The sequence below is a fragment of the Sphaeramia orbicularis genome, chromosome 19 (assembly GCF_902148855.1).
Source record: "Sphaeramia orbicularis chromosome 19, fSphaOr1.1, whole genome shotgun sequence".
In the NCBI taxonomy this organism is placed as follows: domain Eukaryota; kingdom Metazoa; phylum Chordata; class Actinopteri; order Kurtiformes; family Apogonidae; genus Sphaeramia; species Sphaeramia orbicularis.
The window spans coordinates 27,159,043-27,178,954 of record NC_043975.1 but is presented as its reverse complement, the minus strand read 5'-3'; the positions used below and the strand labels follow the sequence as shown (position 1 = coordinate 27,178,954).

Below are 19,912 nucleotides of genomic sequence, written 5' to 3'. Positions count from 1 at the left end.
GCCCGAACTGCACAAGCACTTATATAAATACACATATATGTGATAATACAGTTGCGAAAAAATTATTAGACCATCAAAAGTAATCAAAAACAATGGTTAAGCAATCAAGTACTAACTCCTGTGTGTATCATGTGACTAAAACCAACAGAGTGGGCAGCTGTGGCTCAGTTGGTAGAGTGGGTCGTCCAATGACCAAAGGGTCAGCGGTTCGAATCCTGGCTCTGACTGTCCACATGTCAAAGTGTCCTTGGGCAAGACACTGAACCCTACCCAATATGAGGAATTGTAAAGCGCTTTGGGCACCATGTAGGTGTAGAAAATGTGCTATATAAGTTCAGTCCATTTACCAGAAAAGAAAACAAGGAATGCCTAAAAGCACTGTTTTTGCAGTACAATGCCATAGATATTGATGTAAAAATTTAAGTAATTTTGGTTATTATCAAGAAAACATGGAAAATGGTTAGATGTCAGCTCTTAAATTAAACTCTTATGAGCTATTTTTGTTGTTATGATTATATTTGTCCAAACAAATGTACCTTTAGTTGTACCAAGCATTAAAATGAACAAGAAATTGAAGAAAACAAGGGTGGTCTAATAATTTTTTCTGCGACTGTATGTAAGATATGCTCAAAGCTGTTTTTCTCTTAACACATACAGACCTGCATGTTCCGCAGCTGAGAGAGCTGTTTGCGAAGTGCGTTGGTGTTCTGCTGCAGGCCTTGTAAGTGGAGCTGCATCTGCAGACGGGACACTGCCACTGGCTGGTTGGCACCCGATGGTGGGGGTGGCATCAGCGCCAAGGGAGCAGAGGGTGTCAGAGCTGCACATCAGAAAGCTGGATTTAACATTTATCCACAGTCCACATCTAACACACTGACAGAGGTCATCCCAATACACTGTTAGGGGATCAATGAGTTGAATGAATGCTGTGGTTGAGGACAAAAAAGGGGAAAACAGTGTAGGGAAAACATTAGAGAAACCTGATGTGGAATGGGTGTAATGTTGGTGGAAATTTTACTAGGTTTGTCTGGTATGACCTCAAATTTGCATCTGAAAGAAATATACTTGACAGACTGGATGGGGAATAGTGTTTTTCATTTGGCATCAGCCATGTAAGGAAATGTCAATCTGTGGTGCAGGTCAAAGGTGGATATTATAGTCTTAAAAAACCTTAATGATAAAAGCTCAGGAAGGCTTTAGGGAGAAAAAGCTCAATAGTGAAAAAGCATGTTTTCACTAAATCTGGGTGAAGTATTTAATATTGAGCCTCAGACAACCCAAATATGTGTTTGGATTCAAGAAAAACATCAGATAATCCTTTGAAATGAGAATGAAGTCTATACTGTGACAGTAATTAGGGTGTTGAGTCACAAGCGTCATGCATAACAAGACAAGGGAAAGTTACTAGAAGACAATCAACTGGTTCGTAACAGATGGTAGGAGTCCGAGTTGCATTCAAAGGCAGTTTTATTTATGATAAAACTCCCAAGGGCTGCAACATCTGAGCAGCGTAAAGCACTCTAGCGTCAAAAAAAATAAAAATAAAAAAATCACCAGTTTCTCAAAGTGTTTACCACAAGTATATTTCCACTCACACCACTACAGAGTCACAGGGTGACAGCTTCCAGTGTAAGCTGAAGCATGTATCCTAGAAACCCTGGAGAGTCAGGACAGCTGACCACGTTTGACCATAACTCAAAGCAGCTTTCAAAAAGCTTCTGAAAATCTTTGCCACCTAAATGTCTTTCTGCTGCCTCACCAGATTAAATGAATAAGTGAAATGTCTGATTTTAACAGCAAGCTCAAAGACAAACCACAGATAACAGTGTGACTAAATTAAGAAAATATATAAACTTTCATCAAGCGGCCGGACTGATAAGTGCCTGATAGATTTTATCAGATCAAGGAGAGAAGCACAAAGCGCTGAAGTCATTTAAAGCTGAAGGAAATCTGAAGGAAGCATTACTGAAATATGAGGAAAAAGTAGAAATTAATGGCCCTTAGAAAAAAAAAAAGTTCTTTATAAGGTGTGCTTTGCTAACTGCAGCAGACTTGAAATACTGTATCTATTGTAGACCAATCTGTGATCTGATGAGATTAAAAATTTCTCAAGGTTATTTACAATCAGATAAAAAGGATAAACTCACTTAACGTTCAAAATGCCATTTCTCTTCCACTTCATTATTTCACAGTTACAAACTGAGGCTCAAACTGAACATCAGCTCAAAGGAAATCAATTCATCTTCCCTTACAGTATTCAGTTAGAAAATAAAACATTTTAGAAAAACCTTTTAATTTGAGATTTAATGCAACTCAAATGGTTTACGACTGACATTGAAAACAAGGGGAATTTGAAGGACATTAGCTACCAGGAGCAGGAGGAAAGTTAGTCCTTCACACTGACACGTAAACACAGAGGGTTAGACATGGGAGAAGGCACCAAACACTTCAGGAACACATAGCTACCTTTCTTTTTTTTTGATCGTCCAGCTAAAACAAGAAGCATGGGCAGCGGTTACACAGCAGCAAAAGCCGACACATATGAAGAAGCTTGCAGAGTCAGCCATTACCATCACATATGAGCCACTTTAAGAATTAGGCAGAAAAATGAAATAGTGGCAGCTCTGTGAGAAGGAGGGCCAATTTATGTGGCTATCAAACAAGCAGCAGTGGGAAGCAGTGACAGGCAGTGATAGGGAATAGTTAGTCTTTTTTGTGAGCACTTACTGTCAGTTCCTGAGCAGTCACTGGCTGACTCAATCTTCTCCCTGGAAGAGGCAAGTGTTAATGTACTTACAGCCAGAACACACTATCTACTTAGCTACTGAGGAGGTATTGATATACGGTGGGAAATGTATGTGCTGCTTGCTACTGAATCCACAATGAGTGTGTTCGCCATTCCCCACATAACTGATAGTGATAGGTAGTGGAATCAAAATTGGGACATGAATCATCACATTTTATACAGGCAGTGACAGGTGCAGTGACACAGTTAATGTGTTGGGAAAGTCAAAACATGGTTTCATTTTTAGCAGAACACAAAATGTTCTGTTCTCTTCTGTTTAAGGGCACTACATAAGGCATATGTAAATTAAATATAAAACGCCACAGAGCAAATTGGTTTTGGATATGGCTTGTGTGTGTGTGTGTGTGTGTGTGTGTGTGTGTGTGTGCTTGTGTGTGTGTGTTTGTTTCTTACGGGCTCTCTGCCTCAGGCGCTCGGCTAAGGACTCTTTGCAGCAGCCCAGTCAGGCTGGCTATCTGCTTCTCCATAGCCTCCATACGCTCCCTGAATAAACACACCAAAGACACACAAAAGGCTAAGACATTTATACATATTTTGCATCATGCATAATGGATGCTGTGCGTTCTATGCTACACTGTGTTAGATGCAGATTCATTCTTTCTAGAAGAACTAGAATGAAAAACACAAGCAAATTTCTTCAAACTTCTTTCATGGAATTTTCAATTGTATATTCCTAATTAAACATTAGCTATTAAGTATTTTTTTTTCTTTTTTTTACATTTTGGCCTTCTCACATTCTCATTCTCATTTAGAGAACTAAATACTGGGACAGTCTACTACGCTCAGTAAGAGAATGCTACATATATGCTTCAAACCTCAACTCAAACAGTGGCTAAAATCAAACCCATCTTGTCTAATTTTTAATTCTTAGTCTTCTATTAACTAGTATTTTTAATATGCTGTACTTTTACTGTGTTGTTCTTTTACTGTTCTATTTGTAAATTTGTCATTGTGATGTTTTCTGTTACCTGCCTAGGGACTATGGATCCAAATTAGCAGTTAGCAATAAAGATGTTCATTCATGTTCACTGTCTCTACCAAATAAACTAATAAATAAATAAACTCAAACAAATCTCCAAATAGTCCCCCAAGATTCAAAACGGAACTTTTTTGTTTGTTTTTGTAAAATCCAAAGGAAACTGAAATGCACTATATTCCACTTTATCTAACTTATTAAATAAGGCTCATGCGTGTTAATAAACCAACACAAGATTGGATGCATCTGATCAGACAGTGACTTGTAATGATGGGCTTATTGATCCCCTAATCGCTGGTCTTTGCTTTTCATTCTTGCTTTAATTTGAGTTTTGATATGGAGGAATAGCATACCATCTTTTTCTCACTTGTTAAAATGGATGGTAGAAGAAAATCTGGCTGAATAAACAATAACCAAATTGCATAATTTATGTTTGTAGTATCTACACAGAAAACTCTTTGTTATAAAAGAATATTAATAGAGTTATAAATCCAGTGTGAAAGGTTAGAGGCATCAAACTGCAGAAATGAAATACTGATCATAATTGTTAAGTGACCTGTGATATTATTCTCTCAACCAAAACGCTCAGAGCAGACAAAACAAAAACTGGCTCTCACAAGGGCCTTTTTTTTTTTTTTTTTTTTTTTTACCTTTTCATAACTTCACCTCTGCATGCTACTAAATACTACACACTAAACCTTTAAACTATAAATCATTTCCTGTTGTCAGTCAGTGGCAGAAATAACAGCAAAAAGAGCAGAGACATATTTCAATTCGCTGATGGAAATTGCTTATGGAGGCTGTCATACCTGGTTTCTGTCTCATTTCCCAGCAGAGGAGAGCCAAAGGGTCCAGGGCCTCCTCCCTCCCCGCCAGGACCAGCCATCAAGCAGAGCTGCTCTGAGGTGAGGCCCAACCCTGCACCCTGCCCACGGGCTTTAGGACTGTCTCCGAATACAGAAGAGGTCACAGAGTCCCTTCTCAAGCTCTGCCTCCCAGGAGACCCCCGACCAGGCATGGTGCCTCCATAGGAATCTCTCATGTCTGGTATCTTCTGAGGGGAGGAGGGCGGAGGCACCCGGAGGCCCATGGCCAACATAGAAGCAGCATAGGCGTCGTTATAAAGTGGTCCTCCAGGTCTATAGAGAGCTTCACGTTCCATTAGCTCGCCTTGTAAAGCAGCAGCTGAATAGGAGGTGAGGGACCGCACTGATCCAGTACCGCCGCCGCCTCCGCCCCCCCCTCGGCGATATAAGGAGCCATAGGGATCTGCTCTGGCAGGTAGAGGTGAGTGAGGGCCTCCTGCTAGACTTAACCGAGCTGTCTCCGCCCCCAGAGAGTAGGGGTCTGCATAGATCCCGCCTCCGCCACGATCATCCCCCCGCAGTAGGACCATGCTCCTGGATCCCCCTACTTCATCGTCAGGCTTCACATCTCTGCGTTCCAGGATGGCGCTGGAGGAGGCGCAGAAGGCTGACTGCGGATGGTGGGGCTGGTGGATCTGGGGCTGCTGGTGGGGGGAGGAGTGGTGGGACTGAGAGTGCGGGTGGGGCAGGGAGTGGGTGTGGTGTGGAGGCCCGGCATAGGAGGAAGGCCTGCCACCACTGTAGAGGAGTCGGGCACGGGATGGTGAACCCTGGGGAGGCGAGGCTGAGGAAGATGAGTGCTGGGAAGACATGGGCGGGTTGCTGAGGCGACGGTTAGGTGGGGAGTCCTGAGGTGCATACACCATCTCCCTCTATGATAACACAAAAACAAAAGTCGTCAGAGATACACCTTGTAAATATATATTTGATGAAGAAACAAACTATTTTAAAAAATGGGTATATTTTTCACCCATAAGTAACAGGGCTGGAACAAAATATTGTAATTTGTATTTTGCTAAGTGTTTACTTTGTAATCACATGCTTTATGAGCTTGTGCAATAACTTATTTTTTACCTTCCAGTACTTTTATTTTTATTTTTTTCTGATGCAGTACTCTGTTTTACAAGTGTGTATTTGTGTTTGTCTGTGCAATTACTGTTTTTATATGTTTTAGCTGTGTTTATGTTTGTTTCTGTTTTTGTTCATGTCTTTTTTTCTTTGGATTCTGTGACTCAGGGAAACGCACAAGAATTTCAATGTACCTATACTGCGATGTATCTGTGCAAATGACAAATAAAGTCTGTTCTATTCTTGCATTTGTGTATTTCAAATAGTAAATTACTTGTTTGTGAACGTGTGCTTGTAATTTATAACAATATACAGTCTTGTGCAGAAGTCTTAGACCACCTCTAGCTTTGTTGCTTTTGGAGCTTTGAAATGAGCAGACATATTCATTTCTCATTCTTTTTTGTTTAGATAGAAGAAGAAAATACAGGCAATATGTGCACAGCCTTCAATGACACATAAAAAAAATAACTAAATGGATTCTACAGGTTAATTTCAGTTTTTAGTGTGATCCCTGACCACATGATATGAAGCAGAACAAACAATTAGAAAGATCTGACATGTGTTGAATGAAATCCACCAGTGCTGGAGGACTGGTTGAAAACTGTTGATGAAATTCACAAAATGGAGAGATTAACATTTATGCTGAGTCTGCAAGATGAACTTTACATAATGAGATGAAGCAAATGGATTAGTTTCTTGAAATACAATTAATGTGTGGTTTGTCTCATAGTCCTGTGAAATGCTTTATGAACTGCTGCTCTAAAATTTTATAAATGAGGTAAATTGATTGCTATGTCATAACTGTAACCTAAATTATCATTACTATTAGATTGTGACTACTATCTGTTGCCGATTGTTGTTTGTTATGTTCTGTATGACAAAATGATAAATAACTAATAAAAATTAAGTGTCAACACAAAAACATCAACAAATGAATCCAATAAACCTTATATTGTCTGAACATAAGGTTAACCCTTTCATGAATAGTGGTCACTACAGCGGACAGCTATTCTACAGCTGTTCTCTTGTATATTCATGGGTTTTGTTGTTCTTTTCCTTGTTTTTTTTTTTTTTTACACGTATCTTTATTAATGTTTTAAGGCACTACATATCTTTTCTGACATGAATTGGTAATATTATGTAGATCTCTCCTGAGCATTAACCCCCAGAATCACAAGGCCTCCCCATAGTTTTCACACAATTTATCAGTAAATACACGTTTCTGTACGTCAAAAATTAAACATGTGGTGTCCAGCTGAGTGGACACTTTTGTAACTTCATGAAAAATAGGTTCATTAGAATTTTTTTTTTTTCATTATTATTTTTTTAATGTTTTTTTTTTTCTTTAATTATTTTTTATTTTATTTTTTAAATATATTTTTCAGAAGAAATTTTTCAATCACATTGTTTTTTTCATGCCTAAAGAGTAATAAAAACACTCAGGAAAAAATTTAGATTAAGGTTCTCATAATTTGTGCATGAAAGGGTTAAAGACATGTTAAGTGCAAAGGGAGGTCATATTAAATTCTAACACTTTGGTTCATAGAAGCTGTTTTTTCCCTGAAACTTTTGTTTTTACAGCTGTACATAATTCACATATATCGAACTGGATCTAATACAGAGACTGTGGAATGCATATGTGTGGTTATTAGAACTTCACTAAAACAACAAACCTACAGTTGCAGAAAAAATTATTAGACCATCAAAAGTCACCAAAAACAATGGTTATCCAATCAAGTACTAACTCCTGTGTATATCATGTGACTAAAACAGACAGAAAAGAAAACATGGAATGTCTGAAAGCACTGTTTTTGTCAGTACAATGCCACGGATATTGATGCAAGCACTGAAGTGATTTTAGTTATTATCAAGAAAACATGGAAAATGTCTAGATATCAGCTCTGAAATTAAACTCTTAGGAGCTATTTTTGTTGTTATCATTATATTTTTCCAAACAAATGTACCTTTGGTTGCACCAGGCATTAAAATGAACAAGAAATGGATGAAAACAAGGGTGGTCTAATAATTTTTTACCTCAGACTTTTGCACAGTACTGGCCATTTAGATGTATTTGTGCTAAACTCATTGCATTATATTCACTTGTATGTTATCCGTAAACTGGGGATGAATATTAACAATTTTTTATTAAAACACGCAGGCACTCTAAACCAATCCCTTGCCAATTTGATGCACCAGAGGTATTATTTCTTGGAATAATGAAAAACATGGATTTGAAAGTTGCATTTATTCAAATATGACTCTTTTTGTGCATCATTTCATCTCACTTTTCAAAATCGTTGAAATAGATCTGACAATGCAGTGAATAAATACAGACATTAAACTATAGTTGCTGCTATTTGCATTTTGAGGGATCATTTTCTTCTTGTTGTGACATATTGTAAGTAATTGCCTTCCAGTGTAGTATCACAGACTTGGTGTATTGTGATACCATAATTATTTTGAGCATTGTACTGTGTTAGCATCATTTTGTGAGTTGCTGCGTCAATCCCACTGCTGATCGGAAAAAGAGAACATCCTAGGAAGCAGTCGGTTAACAACATCTTTCACAATCTGCCAATGCGGCTTACTGTAACATTCTACAGCCTTTCATAGATGCAGCTTTGAGATAGACAAGAAAGACTCCAAATTGCATTTTAAGTTGCCCTTGATAGTTTATTGACAGACTGAGCAAGAAGGGATTATCTTTGGCATCAATCCCAAATGTCACAGAGAGAGGCAAAACAAAGCAGGGCAGTACAGAGAGCAGCGGAGTGCAGTGTAAGTGAAAGCCCTGCATTGAAGGGTACCAGCCAAGTGTAATAGATACAGCAAGGGAACACAAAAGAAGACAACACTGTAATTGCATATGACGCACAAAGCTATCTCCTGGAGACGATGCAAATTGAAAAACCAATATTTCCACATAATAACCCTTAGGCCTCTTACAACAACACCCTGTGGATAGCCTCGCAGCCGGCTAATGACTCTAGTGCCATCATCTTCCATCTTGTATCTTAGCAACCGCTCCTTATCGACACCATCCTTTACCACGCTGAGGACTGAGACGTTTCATTGCCACCTCCAAGTTCCCCCCCTGAAGACATGGGACGTCTATCACAGGTAAACTCCATGCAGGTTCATCCCCTGGCATCGTTTGACATGGCCTTTCTTCAGCGGCTGAAAAATCTGCCAATCAATCTCATCCTGAACCATATCCTGTCCTCCGCACACCTGGGTGTCAATAATCCTGGTCATGCTTTTGTGGTCTGCAGTCAGGGAATAATCTTGGCACAGTTGTCTTGGGTTCAGTAAGCTCATACACACACAGACACACTCAAACGCATACGTCCTAGTCGATCACCTTGGCAATGAAAGAAGCAGCCTCACACACATAAAACTCAAGCTCCGTCTGTGGGTTTGATAAGGCTGTAAAACGCTGGGAAGATTTCACTGCTCTGTCTAAGCTAAAGACGGCAACCGGCTCCCGTGAGAGACGTGGAAAAGCTGACCTCTAAATGCTGGAAAGCAATCACATGCGCAAACATGTAAACAAAAGCCCCAGGGTGTTTGATTGACGGCAACAGAACCAGCAGAGGTGTCAAAAACACCCCCATTTCAGTAAAACTGTTTAACATTTATATCCATGCTTCATTTTTCACTACTCATCACATATGTCTGCTCTTCTATAATGCAATTTATCTAGTTTATAATTTATTTAATTTGGTAAAAGCCGCAATCACTAACATTTTAAATCACTGCTCCCTCATTTCCATAATCGCAACGTAATTAGATGGTAACAAAATGCAAGGTCTTGTACTGAAAACACTAGCACTGCAAAATTGAATGATATTAGGCATTCTGTCTTTTTACTGGCAATGGTTTATTTTGTTCCAGCTGTAACCAAACGCATAAAGCATTAGTAATCATGCTAATCAGTCTGGTGCCTCATTTATTGCCAAGAGCTCAGAGATAAATTAAGATAAATCCCTTTTGCGGCTCGTCAATACGATCGCCGCTACTGAACATGAGGTGTTACAGGTACTGATAGAGGAGACGGTGAGGTAGGATGAGGAAGTGAATGAAATACACAACACGAGTCCCAAAATACTGGACTGAATTACGACGTCAGCTCTTTGTTTATATGTTTGTGTACTTGGCTGTAAGTGAGTCACCGTTTAAGTGGTGCGTTCAGTTCTCAGGTTAAAAGCAGATGGTGAGTAAATCCATTTGCCATTTAAGAATACCTCTACCTTAACAATGAGACTCTACGCCCATTAACTGGTCCTCAGCTGAACCGGGCACAGTCTATCATCTAGTAACAGTGTTCATGCTATTTTGCAGTCTGTTAGCATTCAGCCTAGTCAGCAGCAGTGATGTAGACTGGCGCTAGTCCAAGAACAGTAGGGCAGGAGTAAGGTCACATGACACACTCCACTCACATCCACTTGTTTATAATGGAGTGTGGGCAAGCCTTACTTATGCCTGGACATTGATATGCAATGCAAACTAATGTCTGACAATATAAAAATAGCAGTGTTGTGAAGGTGATGGATACTGGTTTGACTGATAAATACATACGTATATACATAACAAATTCAAGGGGAATTATAAAATGTACCATTTGTGGGATGATTTGGTTCACTGCTATCTGCCACTGCCAGAAAGAGACAAGTGTTTGTCTCGCTCCTTAAACTATGAGTCATAAGGCAACTGCACAGAGAATGAATTGGTAATGAAGAAAAAGGTGACTGTGACTGTATCTGGATCTTTTTCCTAGCTTCAGTTTACATTTTGGCTCCAATGTAGCACAAAACTATCACATTAAAAATCCCAAATACTGTGGAACTCCTGTTGTTTTCTCTTTACCATTTTTTTTTAGAAATGTGACTGGGGTTTTATTTAGTTTATGTATTATATATTACGAGACAAAAATTCCAAAAAATAATGTTTTCAGTGCAGCACAAAGTCTTTGTAGCACCTACACCAAGACTGAGAAAAACACTGAGAAACAGAAAAACACAGCCACACACTTACCCGGAGGTCTCCGTTAGCTAGGTGTGGGTTGTGGTGTCCGGGGTAGGTGCCGTAAATGGGCTCTTTGCAGTAAATCTTAATTACACAGCGGTCCTGAACATCCCGTGGATCCTCTAGTTCGTAGAAAACATTACGAGTCTCATCTTTGATCAGCAGAGCTGTGCTGGGAGACCTAAACATCAATAGTCATCAAAACAAAACAAAAAGGAATAGAACATTAATAGACAGTCCATGTAAAACAATTTCAATGCCTATTACTCACCAATAACCAGTGATGTACATTCATTTACAGAGTGTCAAGGGAATTGGAAGATCTTTACTGCATGGAGGCACCAAAATGAGATAATCAGCTGGGTGCAGCTTCATATTGAACTCATCAGAAATGTAATGATAAATAAGTTTGGAGTTCTGAATTTTGCAGACTATAGAGACAATTTGTTGTTACAACTAAATATATACAGAATTTGTGATTCTTTGGCCATTTTTCAGAGAATATGAATGATACTACAAAAACTTTTCTTTCACTCTTGGTTGGGTGAAGCCATTTATTATCAAACAAATGTGTCTGCTCTTTACTGACATACTGACAACAGAAACTATCCAAATGACCCTGATCTAAAGTTTACATACCCTAGTTCTTAGTCCTCTGTATTGGCCCCTTTCACATCAATGACAGCTTGAAGTCTTTTGTGGTAGTTGTGGATGAGGAGCTGACCATTCTTCTTGGCAAAACACCTTCAGTTCCTTTAAGATTTTGGGTTTTCTTGCATGAATTGCATGTTTGAGATCTCCCCAAAGTGGCTCAATGATATTGAGTTCAGGAGACTGAGATGGCCACTCCTTCACCTTCACTTTTTTCTGCTGTAGCCAATGACAGGTTGACTTGGCCTTGTGTTTTGGGTCATTGCCATGTTAGAACACCCAAGACCCTACCTTTGTGCATTCTGTCAGGGTATGTAAAATTATGAGCACAACTGTAGCTTAACTGGGAGCTAGTGTTGTCAGAGTTGAATGCTAAAGGGAGTCATTCATATATGTGTCTATGCATAGAAATCTTGCAGCCTAAGAGGTTGAATCAGTTTATGTCTATGTGATTAAAATACTTCAATCACAAAATCAAGATTAGTGTTTTTTCCCTAGACCTTCCTTTCTCATTAAAAATTTAAATCCCACCAGTTTGGTAGTCGTGATACATTGATTGATGTTTATCATTCTTGTTTATATTTCTGTTGCTGTAGTATTGCACAGATACACTTTACAGTAGTTTAGATTTTGGACTCATAGAGAGTTGATGTCTTGCTCCATCTGGTTGTGCCCCATGGGACCTCATCTTTTGACCCCACTGGGATTATGCCATCACAGAAATCCACAGTATACTATAAAAATATGAGAAGATAAAGACTACACTCATGAATGTCACACAGGTCATGTCATCATAAATTTCTCCATAATCTGGTCAGAGTTGCTGGAAATGTCTCTACAGCTTCAACATGACCAGACCTACAGTAATTTTTCCTTCTGTTAATATTTCGCCATCATACTCTCGAACAGTGAGGTGTTGGTGATATGTATCACATGCAATGAGAGGTACAGCCTACTATCTATACCAGGGGTGTCAAACTCAGATCCTCGAGGGCCGGTATCCTGCATGTTTTAGATGTTTCCCTCTTCCAACACACCTGATTCAAATGATAAGCCTATCATCAAGCTCTGCAGAAGCCTGATAATGACCGTCAGGTGTGCTGGAAGAGGGAAACATCTAAAACATGCAGGATACAGGCCCTCGAGGATCTGAGTTTGACACCCCTGATCTATACTATCTTTACCACAAAATGTAACTTTACTTTCCTGCAAAATGATATTTTAAACAAACATCACATGTGTAAATGGAGACACAAATCAAACAGGATCAAAACATTTTCTTGCCACTGACCACCATTAATTTTTTTTCCCCCAAAATTAGGTCTCATGGTTCCCACGGGAAGGGGCGGGGCTTCAGTTCTCTATTGCCCTGCCCTTACATGATCTTTTATTCAATTTGTCTTTCAGAAAATGAAAATTTTATGGCCATTTATCCTCTCAAACTGGCTGTTACACATCTCATTTCTGAGATCCAATATCAATTTGTCACCTTATGAGTCCTGATTAAACTTGCATTTAATTAAGTGCAACTGTAGTGCTTCAGATAAAAGACACCTAAACAGATCAATGACCATATAAACAGTTCAATAACCTCTGTGTAAACATAGACATAGAGCACATACACTTGTATTGAGCCAACGGGAGGCTGCACATGTGATGTACATGTACCTGAGCATGGCCATGGTGAGTCTCTGGGGGAACATGTGCACTATGAGCGCCCTCAGAGTGTCCAGGCTGGTCAGTTCGTGGGTCAGATGCACCCTGCGTGTCTCCTCCCCAAGCTGGAGGAACAAGATCCCTGCATTTATGGATGGGGAGGAGCAATGAGGGGGATGTGTGATCATTAAAGATGACGAACCAGTTTTAGAGTCGGGTCAAGAGAAGGTAGATACAGTTTTTCATCTCAAAGTATTAATATGTTATACTCAGTGACAATATGTAAATAAGAAATTAAGAATGTTTTTATCAACATCTGAAGAATAAAAACAAACAATACAAACTTAAGTTGGCACAAAATGAAAGAATGTTATTGTGTTAAGCATCTCAGTGTTCTTTGTAACCTTTAATGCAAAGATCAATAATACTATCAAAGTACAGTAGCTTTGAAAATTCATTGTCTACTGTGCCTTAATATATTGCATCTGAACAAATAAAATCCTCATGGGACTACCCATCATTATCATTCTCTCATTACATACAGTCACAGCTGCAAAAGCAGAGTCAGGCTAATGTGAGTGAAGTGAAAATAAATCTTGTACCAGTCAGCTTCATTTATTAAACCAAAATGATCCCAGCCGGCCATAGAACAGGATTAACCCATAAAGACCCAGTGCTACTTTTATGTCAGTTCTCAAATGAAACTTTCTCTATTTCCGACTTTTCTTAAGTGATTTATCATGATTTATTTATAATATTATCCTCTGTATTTTTGGATTTTATCAGTATACATCATGAATTTTCCTACATTTAATTTACTGATCATGTAGATGTTCAAAAACTCAGATTAACATTGAAGGTTATTATATCAAAAACAGAGAAAACTGCAGAAAAAGTGACTTTTTTTGTAAAATATATCAACAGCTAAACATAAACCAAGCATTTCCATCCACTGTCATTGATCAAACTCCATGGGTTTTACTGGTGAATCAATGTTGTAGAAGATGACGGTGTTTCCATGTTCACTACGAAGCCTCTAAACATCCAAATGGGTCATATCTGATGACCATGAAAAGATGACAAACTGCATTTAACACCAATTATTTATATGCATTGATAGAATTAGTGGATCAACAGTTATTAAACCTTTTAGATCAGTAGATAGTTTTGATAATGGTAATGGATGTTTGGGTCTTTATGGGTTAAATGCCAACATGTTTGTTACACAGTGTTCAAAGCCTTATTTTGTAACTATGACACACACTATTACAACAAAAGCAGACAAATCAAGAAATGTTTGGAAAGTCGCTTTATATCCTCTATATGTGGAATTACTGTTTCAGATGTTTGTTTTTTTTTCTACAGCTTCTAACTCCTGCAAATGGATCAGCCTCAGTTTCTTTATATGCAGGAAGTATAAGGAGTAAATGAATTTGCTTCCTGCCGAAGTCATTAATCAAATATGACAAGTAGCTTGACAAGATCATCTAGAAGCAGTAGACAGCTCTGTTTAGATCCAGCGGTTTCATATGCAATGGACTGATTTTCACTGGAGGCTGGTTTACTAGATTAACATCGGCAGCCTTCAGTCAGCTCAGATAAGGAACTGCCTGCACGAAGGCACTGGTGGTCCTCAACGGATATCCCACCTCAAGGTCCAGTTAACCAGTTTTCCAAGCAGACATGACATGTTTGAATACTGTTTTTCTTTAAGAACATCCTGGATTAAAATCTGATGATCATATCTTTAGGTTTTGTCTCTACAGGCTTTAGAAAATTCCAGCTTCTTGACATTATATAGTCAAAACATTTGTGAGGATTTTGGAGAATAAGCTCAAAAAACGCTGACTACAGCATGGTCATTGTGCATTTATTAGAGTCTCTACAGTAATTCATTTAACAGATGGGTGCATTGTGTGTCAATGAAGGCCAAAAGGCAAAAAGCCTGATTTTTTTTTCCTGTTTTAATGACAGTGACAGTGCCTGACCTGGCGCCCGTAGCTTGGCCTGGCTGGATGACCGGGCCAGGGGCAGGCTCTGGCGAAGCCGGTTCATCCGGTTAAAGCCGATGGGGATGTCAGGCTCTGACATGGTCTCCAGATTTTCAGCTGACGCAAAGGACACCCTGCTGGCCTGGTCAGCGAGAGCAGGCTGGGTTGGACTTAGTCGTGTCACGCGTGGGGTGCGAGTCTGAGAGACAGAAGACCAGAAGTTGAAAGAGATAAAGATTAATTGCACAAATAAACAAAGAAAAGCAAGAAAAAGATGATACATTAAAAAGTAATACAGTGATCACTGAGTAGGCACCAAAAATGTAGAGCAGAAACACAAAGGTGGAAAATAGTCCAAGAAAATCAATGCAAAAACACAAAACAGCTACTGAAAAAGAAAGGTTTAGCACACTGGGCCAGACAAAACAAAATTTCCTCAGACAAAGCAGCCTTTATGTCCACCTCCACCGAGAGAATTCAACAAAAAGAAGGAAGAATCGTGAGGATAAAATTAGAGCCACAGAACGAGCAGCACAGTCATCTAGGTTAAACACATCAACTCCAACCAGTTTTACCACCATCAGAAGAGAAATGGGATCAAATGCCCCCAGAAAAGTCATCCCCCATTAATCATAAATGGACAAAAAACCACAAAGACTACTTAAGTATTTATTGTCAAATTAAATTTCTAAAAAAGACAGCAATAGGTGATGCAAAAAAAAAAAGAAAAGTCAGGGCAAGAAGCAGCATTTGCAGAGTGAAAATACTCTGAAGAAAGATAAAATAAATGGATGTTACTCTGCAGCTACTATAAAGTGCACTGGCCCTGAGCAAAAAAAAAAAAAAAATTCAGTTCAACTGCTCCGTAAAGAACTGAGCAAACACGGGCACCGTCATGCTAATGGCCGCAATGGAGCCAAATTCGATCATGACAGTCTTACTGTAATGCAGATTACAAGTGATATTTCACCTGTCCAATTTGAACCACTGGGGAGCCCAAACTGTGAAGGACCTCTCATTACAGCACTACCCAGAGCTGCTGGAGCAGGTTGGGTTTTAATGAATCCTTACTGACAGACATTTTCCAGCCCAAAGAATACAGTAATGAGCTCCCACAGTGCTATGTGAAGCCAGCTCCGATTGCTTTATGCATCTATGGTCTTCCTCAGCCCTCGAATACTCCTTATGGGTGTTGTTGTTTGCTTTCTCGTGGCTACAATAAGCTCAGAACATGCAGGCATCGTACTCAGCTATCTATATTAACATGTGAAATGCATAATTAAAAGGCACAAATAAATCAGGAAAGACTGCACGCATGCACATCTGTTGCACTAAATTATCTCTGGTGGGTTGCATGTTTATAGAGTCCCTAAAAATGCGAAAAGCCGTATAGCTGCACCCACATACACCACTGTCAACACAGAGAACAGCCTGAACAGCAGATTATGTGTACTGCCGCTCATATGTTTGGAAATTTATGGTCTCAGGGTGTGCTTGTCAGCCAGAAACTGCACACCTTCCGCCTTCTACTTCATAAAATTCAAGCTACGTCGAGCAGAAAATAATGCAGCATCCAGGAATTAAAAAGTTTATGTTTAGTGAACTGTGAGAAAATAAAAAGAAAAAAGGAGCAGAGAAAAAGGTGAAGGTATAAAAGTGAAGTACAGCATGTCAAAAACTGAATGCACCAGAGAAATAGAGGGGAGAAAATGAGAAATAACATGAGCAGAAAAATATGAAGATCGATTTTAAAAAATGATACAGAAATGGAGGGGCTAACTTTTTTTCCTCATAAGGTTCAATTGTCTTAAAATTGGCTGCACAGAAACTTTCCCTCAGGTGATCATGGAAAGATAGAGTACGTTTAGCTTTGGGGTTAACTGTAACAGCTAATAAACACCCTGACAAGGCATATCATGCTCTCGTGGAGATCATTCATAACGGATTTTGCCTGTAAGTCCCCAAAATAATAAAATTCATACATATCAAGCAAAACATCATTAAGCATTAATATGCGCTTATGACGACTTGAGAAAACTACGAACAAACCTGATCCACAGTATGACAGAAATGGAAAAAAACATGCTAAATCAAACATAGAAATGAATAAAGATCTATAAGTATTAAGAAAATGTTTGATATCGGATTTGGACAAGCGTTCTTTATACTCAGTCAAGATGTATTGCAACAAAGCTGATCTTAGTGTTTCAAAGAATAAAAAGTTTTAGGATTTAAGAGATTAATGGTGTCATTCACGTTGTCTTCACTGGCAAAAAATAAGGATTTTTGACGTATAAAAGCAACATCAAACATTAAATAATAATCTAGTCTTAAGAAAATTGTGCCTTGTGAATACTGATGGTAGATCAGAGGAGGTTTACTCAGACTAGACTCCCTTTCCACTATGATGTCTCTGTTACTGAGACAGTTAATATTAACATGTTCTGGTCAGGATGAGCTGAGCTGATCAGACAGGACCTTAGAGGAGATGAGTAGTGTGTACACCCCCCCCCCCCCCGAAGGGGAGGCAAGGGGCATTGTTTTTGGCTCAGTTTGTTTCTTAACACTCTAGCATCAAAACTATTGGTTGAATCACACCAAATTTGGTTTATAGATTGCCAGTGACCCAGAATGGATCTCATTACGTTTTGGGAAAAGTAGGTCAAAGTTTCAGTTTTTTAGGAATTTTTAAAATCTTTTTTCTTCTCCATTTGCTTATAATGAGCAAAATTTCACATGTCTGTAGCAGCAAAACTATTGGTTGAATTCACACCAAATTGACTTTATAGATTGCCAGTGACCTAGACTGGATCTCGTTACATTTTGGAAGCAGTAGGTCAAAGTTCAAATTTTTTTAAATTAATTTTTCAAATCGTCTCACTTACTTATAATGAGCGAAATATGTGCAAGGGGTGGGGTTTGTTGTGCCTGGCACCACTTGTTACATATTATGTGATTAACAATGTAAGAACATCATATTATTCCACACAGAGGACACCTTAAGTAACTATAATATACTGGGAGGTAAACATACCCACTAAATAGTTACATAATTATTCTTGACTACATCTATATGAATGTATGTATTATGTCTGCAGATGGAAGCACATTGTCTTTGGATTATAGTATTGATATTTTGACATGACATTTTTTAACCAATAAGGACCCAGTGCTACTTTAGTGGCAGTTCCCAAACCAATTTTTCTCTCTATTTAACCATTCTTAATTGATTTATCACCATTTATTATAATATTATCCTCTGTACTTGACCTTTTTTCAATGAAAATCAGGTATTTTCCCATATTTAATTTACTGATCATGTAGGTGTCCATAAAAGCTCACATTAACCCATAAAGACTCAAACAGCCACCAGCAACCAACATCATCTACTGATGTAAAATGTTTAATACCTGGTGATCCACTAATTCTATCCATATGATCCATTTGGACGTTCAGAGGCTCCGTAGTGAACATGGAAACACCGTCATCTTCTACAACACTGATTCACCAGTAAAACACATGGAGTTGGATCAATGACAGTGGATGGACACACTTGTTTTATGTTTAGGTAATGATATATTTTACCGAAAAAGTCACTTTTTTCTGCAGTTTTTTCTGTTTTTGATATAATAACCATCAACTTTACTCTGGTGCTTTAATGAACATCTACATAATTTGAGAATAAAATATAGGAAAACATGATTTTCACTGAAAAAAATGCAAAATACAGAGGAGAATATTGTATTAAATGGTTGTAAATCATTTAAAAAAGGTTAAATTTAGAGAAAAAAAAATCATTCAGGAACTACCGTAAAATTACCACTGAGTCTTTATCGGTTAAAGTTGATTGCCAAAATATCAGAAACAGATAACAATGAAGAAAACATGACTTTTTCAACAAAATCTATCAATAACTGTGCATTAACCAAGTGTGTCCATCCACTGTCATTGATCCAAATCCATGAGTTTTACTGGTGAATCAATTTTGTAGATGATGACAGTGTTTCCACATTCACTACGGAGCCTCTGAACATCCAAATGGGTCATATCTGATGACCATGAAAAGATGATAAACTGTATTTTACACCAATTATTTACATGTATTGATAGGATTAGTGGATCAACATGTATTAAACTGTTAAGATCAGTAGATGGTTTTGGTCACCAGTGGCTGTTTGGGTCTTTATGGGTTAAATTTAATTTGGTTACATATTTACAAGTCTTAAAAATACCACAATAATAATACTGCACAATAAAAGTAGAAAACTTCAACAGAAATTTTAAGTGTGCATGTGCTTGGTTCAGGTTTCCCCCATCCTGCAGCATCCCTTTCATATATTCATAGCTCCATCCTGTTTAAGCCGTTCTTCTGCACTTTAGCAACAGGAGGTCAAGTCTGAGAGTGATTGAAATTTGGCTTCGGGTAGTCCTCACACAAAGGTTTCTCAGTCACAGGTGGCACCTCATATCACCGGAATCCTTTCACGGTGAGAGAGAGGACACTTTGGTGAATGTGTTGGAGTAAATTTCATGAAGGTTTAGCGGAAACTGTGTGGAAATTTATAAAAATGAGTTTTTCTATATTTGAACAGACATGTCATCTCTGATATATTATTGGGTTCACAGGGGCAGCTGGCTTTAACTGAGTCACTGAGGGTTCTAGTATTGATTCTGTAAGTCACTGGGCTCCTGAAGTCACACTGTATCAAAGACAGCAAATACAGCTGCATTGGTGGAAAAAAGAATGTGTAGGTTATAAACAGTCCCAGATAAAGAGCAGATTTAAAACAAAACTTGTGAATATTACCATTGCTCTATTTGCATGGGACTAGTTTTACATGTGGACCTCTGGTATTTTGTAATAATTGTCAAA

At 38.5% G+C, this 19,912-nt stretch overlaps 1 protein-coding gene across 1 annotated transcript in view; it reads right to left on the bottom strand.

Annotated features, from left to right (window-relative positions):
- Positions 1-19,912, bottom strand: part of LOC115410172 (SRC kinase signaling inhibitor 1-like) — a 98,253-nt gene that overhangs the window by 19,087 nt on the left and 59,254 nt on the right. The window contains exons 4-11 of the mRNA XM_030121655.1: positions 15,037-15,238; positions 13,061-13,190; positions 10,751-10,922; positions 4,592-5,520; positions 3,200-3,289; positions 2,728-2,768; positions 2,467-2,490; positions 660-820 (exon numbers count right to left, since the gene is read on the bottom strand). Of these exons, the coding sequence (XP_029977515.1) occupies positions 660-820; positions 2,467-2,490; positions 2,728-2,768; positions 3,200-3,289; positions 4,592-5,520; positions 10,751-10,922; positions 13,061-13,190; positions 15,037-15,238 (1,749 nt within the window). The remainder of the gene's footprint in view (positions 1-659; positions 821-2,466; positions 2,491-2,727; positions 2,769-3,199; positions 3,290-4,591; positions 5,521-10,750; positions 10,923-13,060; positions 13,191-15,036; positions 15,239-19,912) is intronic.